General features: G+C 37.7%; 2 protein-coding genes across 2 annotated transcripts; both read right to left on the reverse strand.

The window, feature by feature from the left end:
* Nucleotides 1-1,671: 1,671 nt before the first annotated feature.
* Nucleotides 1,672-2,100, reverse strand: LOC147524936 (uncharacterized). The gene has a single exon (XM_086577325.1). The coding sequence runs from the start codon at nucleotides 2,098-2,100 to the stop codon at nucleotides 1,672-1,674; it is 429 nt and encodes a 142-aa protein (XP_086433451.1).
* Nucleotides 2,101-6,891: 4,791 nt separating this feature from the next.
* Nucleotides 6,892-8,209, reverse strand: LOC147524937 (putative LRR receptor-like serine/threonine-protein kinase At3g47570). The gene is made up of 2 exons (XM_086604712.1): nucleotides 7,705-8,209; nucleotides 6,892-7,534 (listed from the first exon to the last, which is right to left on the reverse strand). The coding sequence occupies exons 1-2, from the start codon at nucleotides 8,018-8,020 to the stop codon at nucleotides 7,329-7,331; spliced, it is 522 nt and encodes a 173-aa protein (XP_086460838.1). The 5' UTR covers nucleotides 8,021-8,209; the 3' UTR covers nucleotides 6,892-7,328.
* Between the last annotated feature and the right edge of the window lie 5,636 nt (nucleotides 8,210-13,845).

The raw sequence follows: 13,845 nt of genomic DNA on the forward strand, positions 1-13,845 counted from the left end.
CTTTATGTGCCTAGTATCTGCCATTGTTTTTTATACTAGGACTTTTGACAATATGCCTAATACCAACATTTCTGCTGATATCAGAACTTTATGTGCCTGGTATCAACACGTCTGTCGATAACAGGGCTTTTGACGATATGCCTAATATCCACATTTCTGTAAATATCAGGACTTTATGTGCCTGATATCAACACGTCTATCGATAACAGAGCTTTTGGCAATATGCCTGATGCCAACATTTCTGTCGATACCAGGACTTTATGTGCCTGGTATTTGCCATTGTTTTTGATACAAGGACTTTTGACAATATGCCTGATGCCAATATTTCTGTCGATACCAGGACTTTATGTGCCTGGTATCTGCCATTGTTTTTTATACCAGGACTTTTGACAATATGCCTGATGCCAACAATTCTGTCGATACCAGGATTTCTGATACACAATAATATAACATCATTGCATCACGAATATGAAACTTTTTTTATTGAAGTGAATATTCTTACTACAAAGCGTATTACTTGACGAAACTGGAAAAACTACATCATCGATAAAATACCTTCAGATTATTGATATTCTGAGGTTTTGGTAGGACATCACCATTAGCATTTTTCAAATAATATGCTCCATTTATTCCAACCTTATGTACAATATAAAGCCCTTCCCAATTTGCTGATAGCTTGCCAGCTCCCTTCTCTTTTGTCGCTTGAGTGACTTCTTTTAACACTAGATCGCCTTCCTAGAAACTTCTTCTTCTGACTTTCTTATTGAATGCTTTCTTTAACTATCTGTGGTAACAATCAAGCTGAATTCTTGCTTGCTCTCGTTTTTCTTCCAAATTTAAGATCTCTGTATGCATCCCCTGTTCATTCAACCCTTTTTCCACAAGCAATGTTCTGGATGTAGATACTACCATCTCAGCTGGAGTTACTGCTTCCATCCCATAGGCCAGAGTAAATGCCGACTCTTTTGTAGCTACTCTCAGAGTTGTTCTGTATGCCCATAGCACACTATTTAGCTAATCAACCCATAAGCCTTTTTTATCCTCTAACTTCTTTTTTATATTATCCATAATAGTCTTATTTGTCACTTCAGTTTCCCCATTCCCCTGAGCATAATAAGGTGCCGATGTGAAATGTTTGATCTTATATGATTCTAGAAAATCTCTCACCTTACTTCCAATGATTTGAGGACCATTATCTGATATAATGGCATATGGTAAACCATATCGACATACCACTCTTTCAAACAAAAAACCAATAATATCCTGCTCCTTGATATGTTGCAAAGCTATAGCCTCTACCCATTTAGTAAAGTAATCAGTCACAGCAAGCATGAACCTTTTCTTGCCTCTCCGAGGTATTAGAGGTCCAACAATGTCCATCCCCCACAAAGCAAACGGCCATGGGTTCGACACACAGTGCAATTCCTCTGCTGGAACATGGATTGCATGACCATATTTCTGACACTGAATGCACTTCTTTGCATATCGAAAGCAATCCCTTCGTATTTGTGGCCAAAAATATCCTTGCCTTGTTATCTTGTTAGCCAAAGATCTCCCTGCTGAATGATTTCCGCACTCCCCTTCATGCATCTCTGCAATGATTTGATTAGCATCGGCCGCCGATATACATTTCAAATGGGTTCCCTCAGGATTTTTCTGATATAAATTATCCTATATTAGCAAATATCTTTCAGCTCCAGATTTTACTCTTTTAGCCTCATTTTTATCCTTGGGTAATTCCACTTTAGACAAAAATAAAATATAACTGCTCAACCATGATGCCCCCAGCATATCTATCTCCATAATCTCAGGATGCTTCATATCGATACTTGGATTCTGCTGAACACCCACTTGCAACATACGTCCCTCCGTATTTTCCAGCATAGCAGCGACATATGCCAAAGTATCTACATGTCTATTTTCTCCTCGATTGAGGTGCTGAAATTTGATTCTGCTAAAATTCTGGAGCTTCTTTCTAACGAAATTCAAATAATCAATCATATTGTCGCATTTAGCTGAATATCCTCCATTGATTTTGCTTACCACTAGCTGAGAATCACTAAATACATATAATTCTTTGACATTTAATGATATAGCCATTTCCAATCTTGTAATCAACGCCTCATATTTTGCTTCGTTATTGGACACGTGGAACCCTAAGGTAACTGCTGATTCCAATCTCTAATTGTCTGGTGTTATCAGAACTTCTCCGATACCACATCCCTTTTGACCTGATGACCCATCGACAAAAAGTCTCCATCCATTTGTACCAGCTTATGAATCATCTTCATCCATCACATCATCCAGTTCTTTCAACTATAAACCACTATCTTCTTCAATATCCCAATTTTCATCTTCAGCGGGAAAATCTGCTAAAAAATCAGCTAATATTTTGCTCTTTTCTAAAACCCTATTCCAATACTCAACTCTAAATTCATCAATAAGTATTGACCACTTCGCCATTCTTTCTGATTTGGCTGTTTTGGCTAAAGTATGCTTTAACAGAAGATTTTTCATGACAATGACTGAATGGGCTTGAAAATAAGGTTTCAACCTTTGAGTAGAATAAAGGTTAATGCATACTTTTCCAACATCGAATATCGAGTTTCAACGTCCAGCATTGTTTTAGATTGAAAATAAACAGGTCACTCAGCCCCATTTTCTACTTTTACTAATACCGAGCTAATAGCAAAATCCGATATTGCTAAATATAAAAATAAAGTATCACCTTCCTCTGGCTTTATCAAAGTTGGCACTTCTTGGAGATACTTCTTTAAATCTAAGAAAGCCTCTTCACATTCTTCCTCCCATATGAACTTTGTATTCTTCTTCAGCAACTTAAATAAAGGTTTGCATCGGTCAAAAGTTCTTGATATGAACCTATTTAAAACTGCAATTCTTCCTGTCAACTTTTGTATCTGCTTCCTAGTATTCAGAGAATGCATTTGCTGAATAGCTCGAATTTGGTCTGGATCCACATTTATACCTCTTTTTGTGACTATATACCCCAGAGATTTCCTTTAACTGACCCCAAAAGTATATTTCTCTGGGTTGAGCTTCATATTAAATTGTCTGAATATCTAAAACACTATATCGAGGTCCTTAACATGATCTTCTGCTTTTTTCGATTTGATTACCATATCATCGATATGGACTTCCACAATCTGTTTAATCAAATGCTTAAACATTTTCTCAACCAACCGTTGATACGTTGCTCCAGCATTTTTTAGACCAAATGGCATTCGAACAAAACAGTAAAGACCTCCTTCCACAACGAACGTTGTTTTTAACTGATCTAAAACTGCCATGATAACTTGAAAATATCATGAATGCCCATCACAAAAACTCAACAACTCAAAACCCGTTGTTCGATCAACCAATTCATTAATCCTGGGCATTGGATAATAATCTTTCAGACACTTTTTGTTAACATTGGTGAAATCCACACAGATCCTAACCTTGCCATTCTTTTTTGGGACAACAACAATATTTGACACCCATTCTGAGTTATCGATTTCCTTAATGATTCCACATTCCAACATCTTTTTTATTTTATTTTGCACTGCTTCTGCATATATCGGCCAAACCTTCCTATGCTTCTGATGCACAAGAACTGCTCCTTCTCGCAAATTCAACTTATGAGAACATATAAGAGGGTCAATACCTGGGAGATCTGCCATCGACCAAGCGAATACATCTTTATTTATCCTTAAGAAATCAACCAAATCTTGTCTGACCCTCGGACTCAGCTCTGTTCTAATAAAAGTGAAACAACTTTCATTATTCTGACCGATATTGACTTTTTATACCTCCTCCATTGTTTTGCTTGGAACTACTTCCATCTCTGTCTTCAACTCTGACGTAAATCTAAAATTCTGCTGGTGCTTCGTGGTATCAGACTTTAGAGATAAATCATCTACTAATTGCTATTTGGTGTCTTTCGAGACGCCCCCAGTATCTATTTTTTTCTCTTTCATCATACCTTTCACAGTAACAAAATTTCACTTCTCAGACTCTGACTGATCACCTCGTATTTCATATGGTCCAAAAGCAGTTAAAAATCTGATAACCTGATAAAAAGTACTGGGAACCGCTCTCATAGCATGTATCCATTTTCTTCCCAAAATAGCATTATGATCCGAGTGATGCTTGATGACTATAAACTTAGTCATTATTGTATGTGGACCTGCCCTTACTGGCGATTTTATTTCTCCAACTAGTCTAGTTGAAGTTCCATTAAATCCAAACAAATTAAACTATGGTTCTTTTAGATGCGACTCATCAAATCCGATACCTGTATATGCTTTCCAAAATAGAATATTGACCGAACTTCCACAATCCACCAATACTTTCTGCACATCATAGCCAGATATCCTTAATGTAATTAACAATGTATTATCATGAGATAACATCACCTTTGACAAATCATCGGGAACAAACATAATAGCTCTAGGTATGCTTGCCGCTACTAATGAGGGGTTCACTAGTATCGGCTCTATGTTCACCTCTAGCACCTCCCTCACTGTCGATATCTTTCCGATTTTATCCCTTATAATCTTCTTCTATGGGATAACTCCTTTGTAAATCATATTGATCACTCCTAAAGGCTTATCATTAACCATAGTTGTTACCTCTGGCCGATTGATCCAAATGCTCCACTAGTTGTGCCTCTGCCTTGAACCGCGATAAGAAAGTTTTTAAAGATTCCTTCTTCCCTTGCTTAAGCTGGAACAAGACTGACACCTGCTTCGGTTTTACTCGCTGATGACCATAATTGAACAAAAACTTCTCTTCAATCTCCCGATAACATGATATCGACCCTTCAGGTAGAGAACAGAACCACTTCAACGCCTTCCCCTTCAGGCTTGAAGAGAAAGATTTATATAATAATGAATCCAGATAAGTTGTACCTTTGTATATCGAAAACTTATGTCGATATCCGAATAGATGGTCCATCGGATCTGACGTCCCATCATATTGGGTGTACTTCGGAAGTTTGAACTTTGGTGGAACAGGCATCATCTCAACACTATGATGTATCGGATTTCTACTAACATCGTCTGCCAGTTTTTTTATTGAAGCAGAAGTCTTTTCAAGAAGCTAGTTCTGCATCATTTCCTGTATCATCTCTTTGGTGATGGGTTGTGGTATCGGCATTTCATGTATCGGCGAAACTTCTGTAGTTCTTTGATATCTTTCCGATGCCTTTTCCACAAAATGACTACCTGATTTTGAACTACACTCCTCTTCCTCTTCTCCCTGGATATCCTTGACAACCACACTCAGACTTCCCTTCTTCATCTCTTGGTTCTCCTTTTGTAATATCGCATTTTATCGTTCCACTTCCCTCAACCTCTTCAAAATTTCTTGAATTGAACTATTACCTTCCATGTTCTCCTCCTGGTATCGCCGACTCACGGAAGCTCTTGTATTTCTTGTTTGTGATTGATTTTCATTATCCACTCGTTTCCTGTTTGTTTTCTTCCTTGGAGCCATTATGATTCAAGGCTCACTGTATTACTTAACTACTTTCCCTCTTCTATCACTCAAATGCAGAATAACAACTATGGATTCTAAATCGAAGAAGAATAAAACCTTCAAAGTTTCTTGTTCTCGATTCACAAACGGCGCCAATGTGATGTCCAAGAACACTTTCTCTCAATTGTTCTCAGATCATACAAATGTAATACTGAATTGATTGAATGAATGAAGAAAATCAATTGAATTGAATCAAAGTTTTTATTAATATGCAATAGACAATTACAATTTCGTTCTCTCACTCTTTCTCTCTCCTGTTTCTAATGATTTTTCTGATAATGAACTAATGAATCCTTTTCTCTTGCTCTTCCAGTCTTTATATAGTATTCTAATTTGGCTTTGACCCAGTCCATCTTTGACACGTGTCCCTTGTCTTCCTCCTCTTTCCCGCTCAATACCTGCAAATGTTTGAAAACCACTACGAAATATACCGAGACATTGACCCTTATGCCCATGTCTCGAGTTTTGAAATATTAGTTATAATATCTCCAGGCACGATATTTCCCCACTACAGTAGGTATCTCCAAAAGAGAGAGAGCATTCTTTGATAACAGAGATGACATGATAGAGAGTTGAAGAAGAGCTTGGTTGTTCTTAGGAGTTCTCGAACTCACGGATAGCACTTGTAGGTCTGAGGGTGTTTCTCCTTAGGTATATTGCGTGGCTACTAAGACAAAGGTATAGTGTTGACATTAATTAATCATTCTAATAGATATACTGTTTGACATAGTTAGGCCTTTTGTGCTCTGATAACACTTTCAAAAATGTTCCTCATGTTAAAGAGTCTTCATCAATTTGGCTCTGGTAGAACCATTTGGTCTCCCTCTCATAGAGATACATTATTTATGTATTAAACTCTATATGCTAAGATTAAATGACTGCCATCTGACAGAAAAGAGAACAACTGAATCTAGATTTTTCCAATCTTCATGTTTATTGTAATAATCTATTATGAATTATTTACTTTTATATAGGATTATGCTTAAGGTTTACCTACTGACACGATGAAAGCCAGAAGGCCTGTTGATCCACATGGTAAATTTTTATCAGTGTCAGGCTTATTTGTGGGTCCCTTTGGCACTTGGCGTCTGCTATTGTTTTATGTTTCTTTTGGGCTTAGGGTACGGCTATTGCTTTACAATTGTTTGAATATGGTGCTGTGTATATACCTTATGTCTACCTCTTTTGTGTGTATTACTTTTCAGGTTATTTCTCTATTTTCCAGTGATCGAATTAATAAATGTCCGGAGAATTAACAAAGATCTAGTGGCCCGTCAGCACTGCTGGTTATATTTGTTATGGTGGCACTAGTATATAACTCTATATTATACGTATATGCGATGAATGGTTTCCCGTTTGTTCACCGGCAATAGTTATCTTAATAAGGTTTAAACTCTTTTAGTAGTTGGATCACTTGGATGCTCACGATAATAGGTCCAAGGCCATGAGATTAGTATGAAGAGACTCCTGTCTCTTATGAAGATACTGAAAAAAAGATAATAACAAAACAGATTACATACTATACCTTGCACCAAAATGATAAAACGTACGTATTTATGCACTTCTAAACCTATAAACCCCCCAACTAATTGTATGTGCTGGAATAATAAGCAGAAAGTTCATTCCTATTGCTGACTTCCAACATAAAGTGTTTCTTTGATTGAACGCAATTCCTTGATGACATCTTTGATGTCCATTCTCTCAATCATTAGTTCCTCTGAACATGCTACTCCAATTCTCAGTATGCGACTTAAGCAGTCAATTGTTCCATTTACTGGATTACTGTAAACTTATGTCTGAGTATTTTCCTCTAGCAAACGTGTGTCGATGGTGTCCATCACCTGTTGAGGTAAAGCCGTTTTAGAGAAGTCATGCAGAGTGAGCCCTTCCGTAAACATGTGATCTGTTGGTCTCTTTCCTGTGAAAATCTCTAGCAAAAGTATACCATAGCTATACACATCGACATGTGCAGACACCCGAGCACCCATGCCATACTCTGCAGTTCATTGATAGACTTGTTAGTCATAAATTGATTTGGTCAAAATTCTCCAAGCTCTGTATACAAAACTTAATTAAAAAATAGTTTTATCATTTAATTACAATTTATCTCCGTAGTATGTAAAATGGAATCAGCAACAAATTAGTGATAGTAATAAAAAGATGTACCTGGAGGAATGTACCCGATGGTGCCTCTAATAGCAAATGAATTACTTTCGTTTTTGTTGGAACTGCTACTGCTCTTGGACAGAAACTTCGCTAACCCAAAATCCCCCACGTGAGAAGTCATGTCTTCATCCAGAAAAACATTGCTTGACTTTAGATCACAATGAACAATAGGTCTTTCACATTCATTTTGAAGATAATCCAAAGCAGAAGCTACATCGATTGCTATATCCAATCTTTGGTAGAGGTTCAAACTTTTTGGTACATCATTTCCATCTGAACTTGTATGCAACCATCTTTCCAGACTTCCATTATGCATGAACTTCAAAACTAGAGCTCTAAAATCATTACCATTAGAATCCACACTTGAACAGACTGTTAGGATCTTGAGTAGATTTCGATGACAAATTTCTCTCAAAGCTTCACATTCTTCAATGAAACTCTTGGATGCTCTAGGTTTCGTGAGGTTGAGTACATTCACAGCAATAGGACATTCATCTTGCTGGAGAATTCATTTGTACACAGATCCGTAGCTTCCCATACCAATCAAATTTTCCAAAGAAAATCCATTTGTTGCTTTATGAAGATCATAGTAAGAAACCCTCTTGATATCTCCCATAAATTGATATGTGGGTGGTTTTTCCTTTGGTTTCTTCTTCAAGCAGAACATAAGGAATATAACCTAGATAGTGAAGGTCTAGGTGATCCTCGGATTGTGGTGAATGGGTAGTAGGAGTGTTTCTTTGTGGTATTTGGTGTGGCTTGTTGTTTTGTGTGTACTTTTATAGTGGAATGCTGGGATATGATTAGAAAAATAAAATGCTTGTTTTAACGGTTAATTTCTTATGAAATTTATAATCGAAATTTTTGCATGTTATAGTGTTGTTTTCATAACGGAGTTTTCGATTTTTAAGTAAGTATTGGTTAAAGAAGAAAATGGTTATTTTAAAATTTCATATTTGAGTAAATTGGAATTATCCAAGGAATAAAGAAAACCCTTTTGATAAAGGTTGGAGTTGAAAGTTTTTTTTTATATATTGTCCAAGTTATGTATATCGTTGGTGTGTGATCCAATATACATAACATCTCTCTGTATGCATCGTTGGAGTTTGATCCAGTGTGTACATGTACATCGTTGGAGTGTGATCCAGTGTGCATACCACACATCGTTGGTGTTTGATCCTATGTGATGGTAGAGAGTAAGTATGCATCGTTGGTGTGTGAACCAGTGTATACTTGCATATCGTTGGTGTGTGAGCCAGTATGCATGCATCACATTGTAGGTGTTTGATCCTATGTGATAATGGACATAGTATAGGTCGTTGATGATATGAATCAGCCTATACGTTTATATTTTTATTTTTCGAACATGTGGTGTTTATGAGACACTGAGAGAAATGTTGATATATGTGTAAACACTAAGGTGGTGGATGAAAAATATAAGTTTTTAAACAAATAGTTTTGACAGAGAAGATCGTTAAAAAGGAAATTATAATATGTATATTTTTTTAAACGCCTTGGATTAGTTGGGAAATACTAAGAGTGGAACTAACTGCCTCGGTGTGAGAGGAACTACATTGCCTTCTTAGTATGATTTAACTTGAAGAATATGGGTTTTGCTAAATTGTGAAATAATGGGTTTACTTAAGTGTTGGAAATTGAAGAAATTAATTACGTTTATTCTTTTGAGTTGTGTATGCTAGCGTATACACGTAATTATTGGGTTCAATACGTATATAGACACTTTCAAAGTATGTGATTTGAATATTAGTATGTCTATCTATATGATATTGTATATGTGTATTCCTTTTAAGGTGTGTATACTTAGTATACACGCATTATGTCTCTTTTACTTGTTTGACGTCTTGTTTGTTTGGTTAATCTACACTCTACCTTGAATCTGGGGACGAGATCCTTTTAAGGTGTGTATATTTATAACACCCGTGTTTTATTTATAACGTATTTTTCTATTTAATTAATTAATTTAATTGTTTATTTTAAAAAATGGCCGGATTGGACTTCGGGATCGTGGGCTTGGTTTTGGGCCCGAGTTGGTGTTGGGCTTGGGTTTCAGACCCAAGTATATAAACACATTTTTCTAGAAAATAGGGTTCCTGGAGAATAAAATATATAAAAAAATGGAGTCAGCTTGTTTACTCGAGCATTGGAGCACGACGATTGGGGAGGATTCGTCCGAATTACTACGCCAAAGTGAGTAGAGTTTATCTCTCACCACTACTAAAACTATGATTTTCGTCGGTTAGAATTTACGTATTTACTGTTGAGGGTTTCCGACCAGCTTTATAATTTTAGTTTTGCCGAGATCTGTTAGTTTTATTTGAACTGTTGGAACTGAGTTCGTTAATGGCGCGCGAGTCCTCGCACCCAAACAAAACAGTGGTCCTGTAGATGTTTTGAAAGTGTTTGTATTTTCTTTTTGGTTATACTCTTGTTATGTCGAGTTGTATAACTGGATTGGGTAGGTGTGAGTGAAACTTGAACCGGCAGTAATGGTGGCTCGCCCCCATCATCCTCTGTAAAAACATAATCCGAACTGTTTTGGAGGGATTTCGTTGGTTGGTTGTTAATGGAGTGAAGTGGGGTAGTGTAGAGGTCGAGTCAGTGGGGGAGGTGAAGCTTCGAGGGAGGCTTTAATGGCTAAAACGCCATTCTTGTTATTCTTGATGGTTTTGATTTGTGATTTTTTGTTGTTTGAATTGTTTGGATATTGAAGGGGTGGTCAGTTGATATCGAGTGATGGGTAGAGGTTGGTGGTTTGTTTGGAGATCTTGTGGAAGCTGATGGTCGGATGGTGGTTAATGGCGTTAATGGGCGTGACCATAGAAATCGATCTTATTAAAGATTTTGAATCTTTAAATGTTATGATGTGGTGGTTATGGGTTAGGTTATGTTTGTTGGCTAATGTAGTGTGTGTGAGGGCTGCGAATGGTGGTGGTGGGAGCTTCAGTGACCATTAATGGCGTCAATCACGAGTTTTCATCATGATAAAGGGAATTGAGATTTGTTAGTATAGATAGGTGGGGTTTTTTGTGAGGAACCAAACCATTTGGGTTTTTTTTCTTGATGGGTGGCGGTGGTGGGCTGTGTGTGGTGGTCGGTGGTGGAGGAAGTTTGGTTTGAAGAAGGAGATGAGCGATTACCAAAAACGATTTTGGGCTTGGGCAAAAATCGTGGGCTATTCTCTTTTGGTTTTGGATTTTAAAATTTGACTTTAGATTAGACTATGGGCCTTAGGATTTGGGCTTTTGGGTTTTGGAGTTTAGGCGGGTTGACCAGAGTTGGATTTATTGACTTTGACCGAGTTGACTTTGACTTTGACCGGGGTTGACTTTGACCGATTGACCTGAAAATTTGACTTTTCATAAAATTATGATTCGGTCTAAGAGGATAAGTCTAGGACTATTAACGTGCTTGGCTTTAGGCTAAGACCTTTCTATATATACGTGTGTACGTGTATTAACTAATATGTGATTGTGCAGTATTTTATGATATACAACGTTATGACACTTAGACATTCATGAAATTAATAACGCGTAAACAAAAAAAATACGTGAATCAAGATATTCAATGGATTCTCACGAAATAATAATACATGAAATAAAGTTCAATAATGCGTAAATAAAATTACCCCTCTTTGAGAACTCTCCACGCCTAAAATTTCATAATTGAGTTTTATGACTGTTGATGTCATATGTTAGGTGGGCATTTATTGAATGTGCCATAAATGGCCCGTTAGCGTTATATAGGGGTATTCATTGAATGTGCCATGAATGACCGGGTATTCATTGAATGTGCCATGAATGACCAGTGATTGTTTAGACGCCCTAGAGAGGAACTAAGGTATTAAGCCTTGGGTTAGTTGTATTCTTTGATTATCGCGAAGTGTTTGGGTTACTTTTTGAATACATAGGATATCTACATAACGTTATATGCAAGTTCTAACTTTCTTTTTGCGGGGAGGGTAGGACTTAATAACATTTTGTGTAGGGACGGTCCTACCCTTATATACCAGATGAATATCGGTAAGTTTTAATTCCGGTATTTAGATATTAAAAACGAGATATTAGAATGAGTTAAGATAATAGAAGTTTTGCTTTGGGAAGAACTATGCGGTTGAGATGACGGAACTATTCGTCTTCCAAATTTGAGAATGATTAGGTTATGATAGAGTTAAAGTGTTGTTTGGATAATTAAAGTATGATAATGTTTATCTGTGGTTAGTCTACTCATACTAGCAAATTCCATTTTGTTGACCCATGTTTGCTTTGTTTTGGCAACGTGGGTGTGTTCTTGGGAACATAGGTGGAAAGCGATGGAACCGCGGGCGTGTGATTGGGATTAGTGCACGGAGCGGTTCGGGAGTTTATATTTTTAGGTCATTTCGTTTTTTTGGAAGTATGTAATAAGCGTAGTTTCATATTCATATGGAATGAGAATAAGATGTTGAGGACCTGTTATTCTTAGAATTTTATATTGATGATTTTTTAATGGAAGAGAGACTTTTTGGAGTTTTTGTTGTTAAGATTATTTATGATGTGGGTTTTAGGTTTTGACATGTGTAGTATCCACCCCGTCATAGTCTGGGTTTTTAGACAATTGAATATAGTGATGTTTGAGATATTTATATCTCAAATATTCATTTTTTTTAATTATTTAGAAATTCGGGCTGTGACAATCTTGCTGGAGAATTCATTTGTACACAGATCCGTAGCTTCCCATACCAATCAAATTTTCCAAAGAAAATCCATTTGTTGCTTTATGAAGATCATAGTAAGAAACCCTCTTGATATCTCCCATAAATTGATATGTGGGTGGTTTTTCCTTTGGTTTCTTCTTCAAGCAGAACATAAGGAATATAACCTTGATGCCTTTGGTTCGCTTGATGCTCTTGGCCCATTTGTTTCCTTCTAGGTCTTCTTCCTTCTTCTTCTTAACCACCTTACTAGAATAGAAGAATACAACACCACCCATAACTAAAGATGCAACAATCAGCCGCGAAGCTGGGACCGGATGATAAGCGTAGTATGAGATTTCTGTGCGTCCGTCGCGGGCCTCAAAAAGGTGTTTGTAAAGGTGCGTATTAGCTTTCCTTTACATACAAGGGAGGAAGGAGAATGAGGTTGGATTTAGGAAAGACCGAGTTCGCTGATGAGCAAACTGCCTACGTATCTTCTCTTGATTCTAGGGGGAGAGAAGAATCAGGTCTGACGTAGTTCCAGCCAAGGGTATTTATAGCTGTTGAGCGTGAAGATATGTGCTACACGTGTACTGACGAGTACATATGTGTGGTCGAGATCAGGGATGCGTGTAGGATTGGAGGTGGTAGGAAGTCTGCAATGATGGGGAGTGGTTGAGTTGTGTCAGTATGGCTCTGGTAATTATTGCATCTGGATAATGGATGATGTCACTAGGTGGAACGTTCTGCATGAAGGTGTGCGAGTTGAGCTACTCTGGAGCGAGCTCGGAGGACGAATACCTTAGATCGGGTGTGCGAGCTGATGATGTGAGTCGCTATGAAGCGAGCTGATGATGTGAGGTCGGTGCGATATTTATAATTGTGTTGGACACGTGTGTGGTATTCATTGGATGTGAATACTACTCCCTCACATAGCCCCCTCTCAGTAGGTCGCTTTGTACAGCAGAGCGATCTGTTAAGAGAGAACGATAGCACGTGTTTAGCACATGTGAGGAAGCGAGTAATTGTGAACGGAAATAGTAACTACCTCGTTTTACGGAATTTGTGATGGGTTTCGACTGAGTTCGTTCAGGATGAACTGCCTACGTATCAAGCTCTCCCTGGGGGAACCTGAATCAAGTCAAACGTAGTTCATGTAAGGATGATTTGGTGTGGTTGGGGAGAGTGGAGAAGATAGCGTGTGAGGCGTAGAGCCTAAGGTAGATAGAGTGGTCTCTTCTGGAGAGCGTGGAGGAAGATGGAGTAGATCTGGGTGTCTCACGGAAGGGGTCGATCCAGCCCCAGCGGATGGAGAATAGAGTATGTTTTTCTAGTCTTCTTGGTTATCGTTTGCCTTCTCTGATGGTGGCAATTCGTGAATAAGTATTCGGGCGACCTATTCGGAACGGCTAGGTGATCTCACAGAGAGACTGTTGGTTCACTATGAA

The sequence above is a fragment of the Coptis chinensis genome, chromosome 1 (genome assembly GCF_015680905.1).
Source record: "Coptis chinensis isolate HL-2020 chromosome 1, ASM1568090v1, whole genome shotgun sequence".
In the NCBI taxonomy this organism is placed as follows: domain Eukaryota; kingdom Viridiplantae; phylum Streptophyta; class Magnoliopsida; order Ranunculales; family Ranunculaceae; genus Coptis; species Coptis chinensis.

What these genes read in the sequence shown, in the direction of transcription:
- LOC147524936 (XM_086577325.1), bottom strand. Translation starts at nt 2,100, where the DNA reads ATGGCTATATCATTAAATGTCAAAGAATTATATGTATTTAGTGATTCT.
- LOC147524937 (XM_086604712.1), bottom strand. Translation starts at nt 8,020, where the DNA reads ATGCATAATGGAAGTCTGGAAAGATGGTTGCATACAAGTTCAGATGGA. An exon ending in CATCGGGTACATTCCTCCAG is followed by an intron (nt 7,535 to 7,704) that starts GTACATCTTTTT and finishes AATGAACTGCAG; the next exon opens with AGTATGGCATGGGTGCTCGG.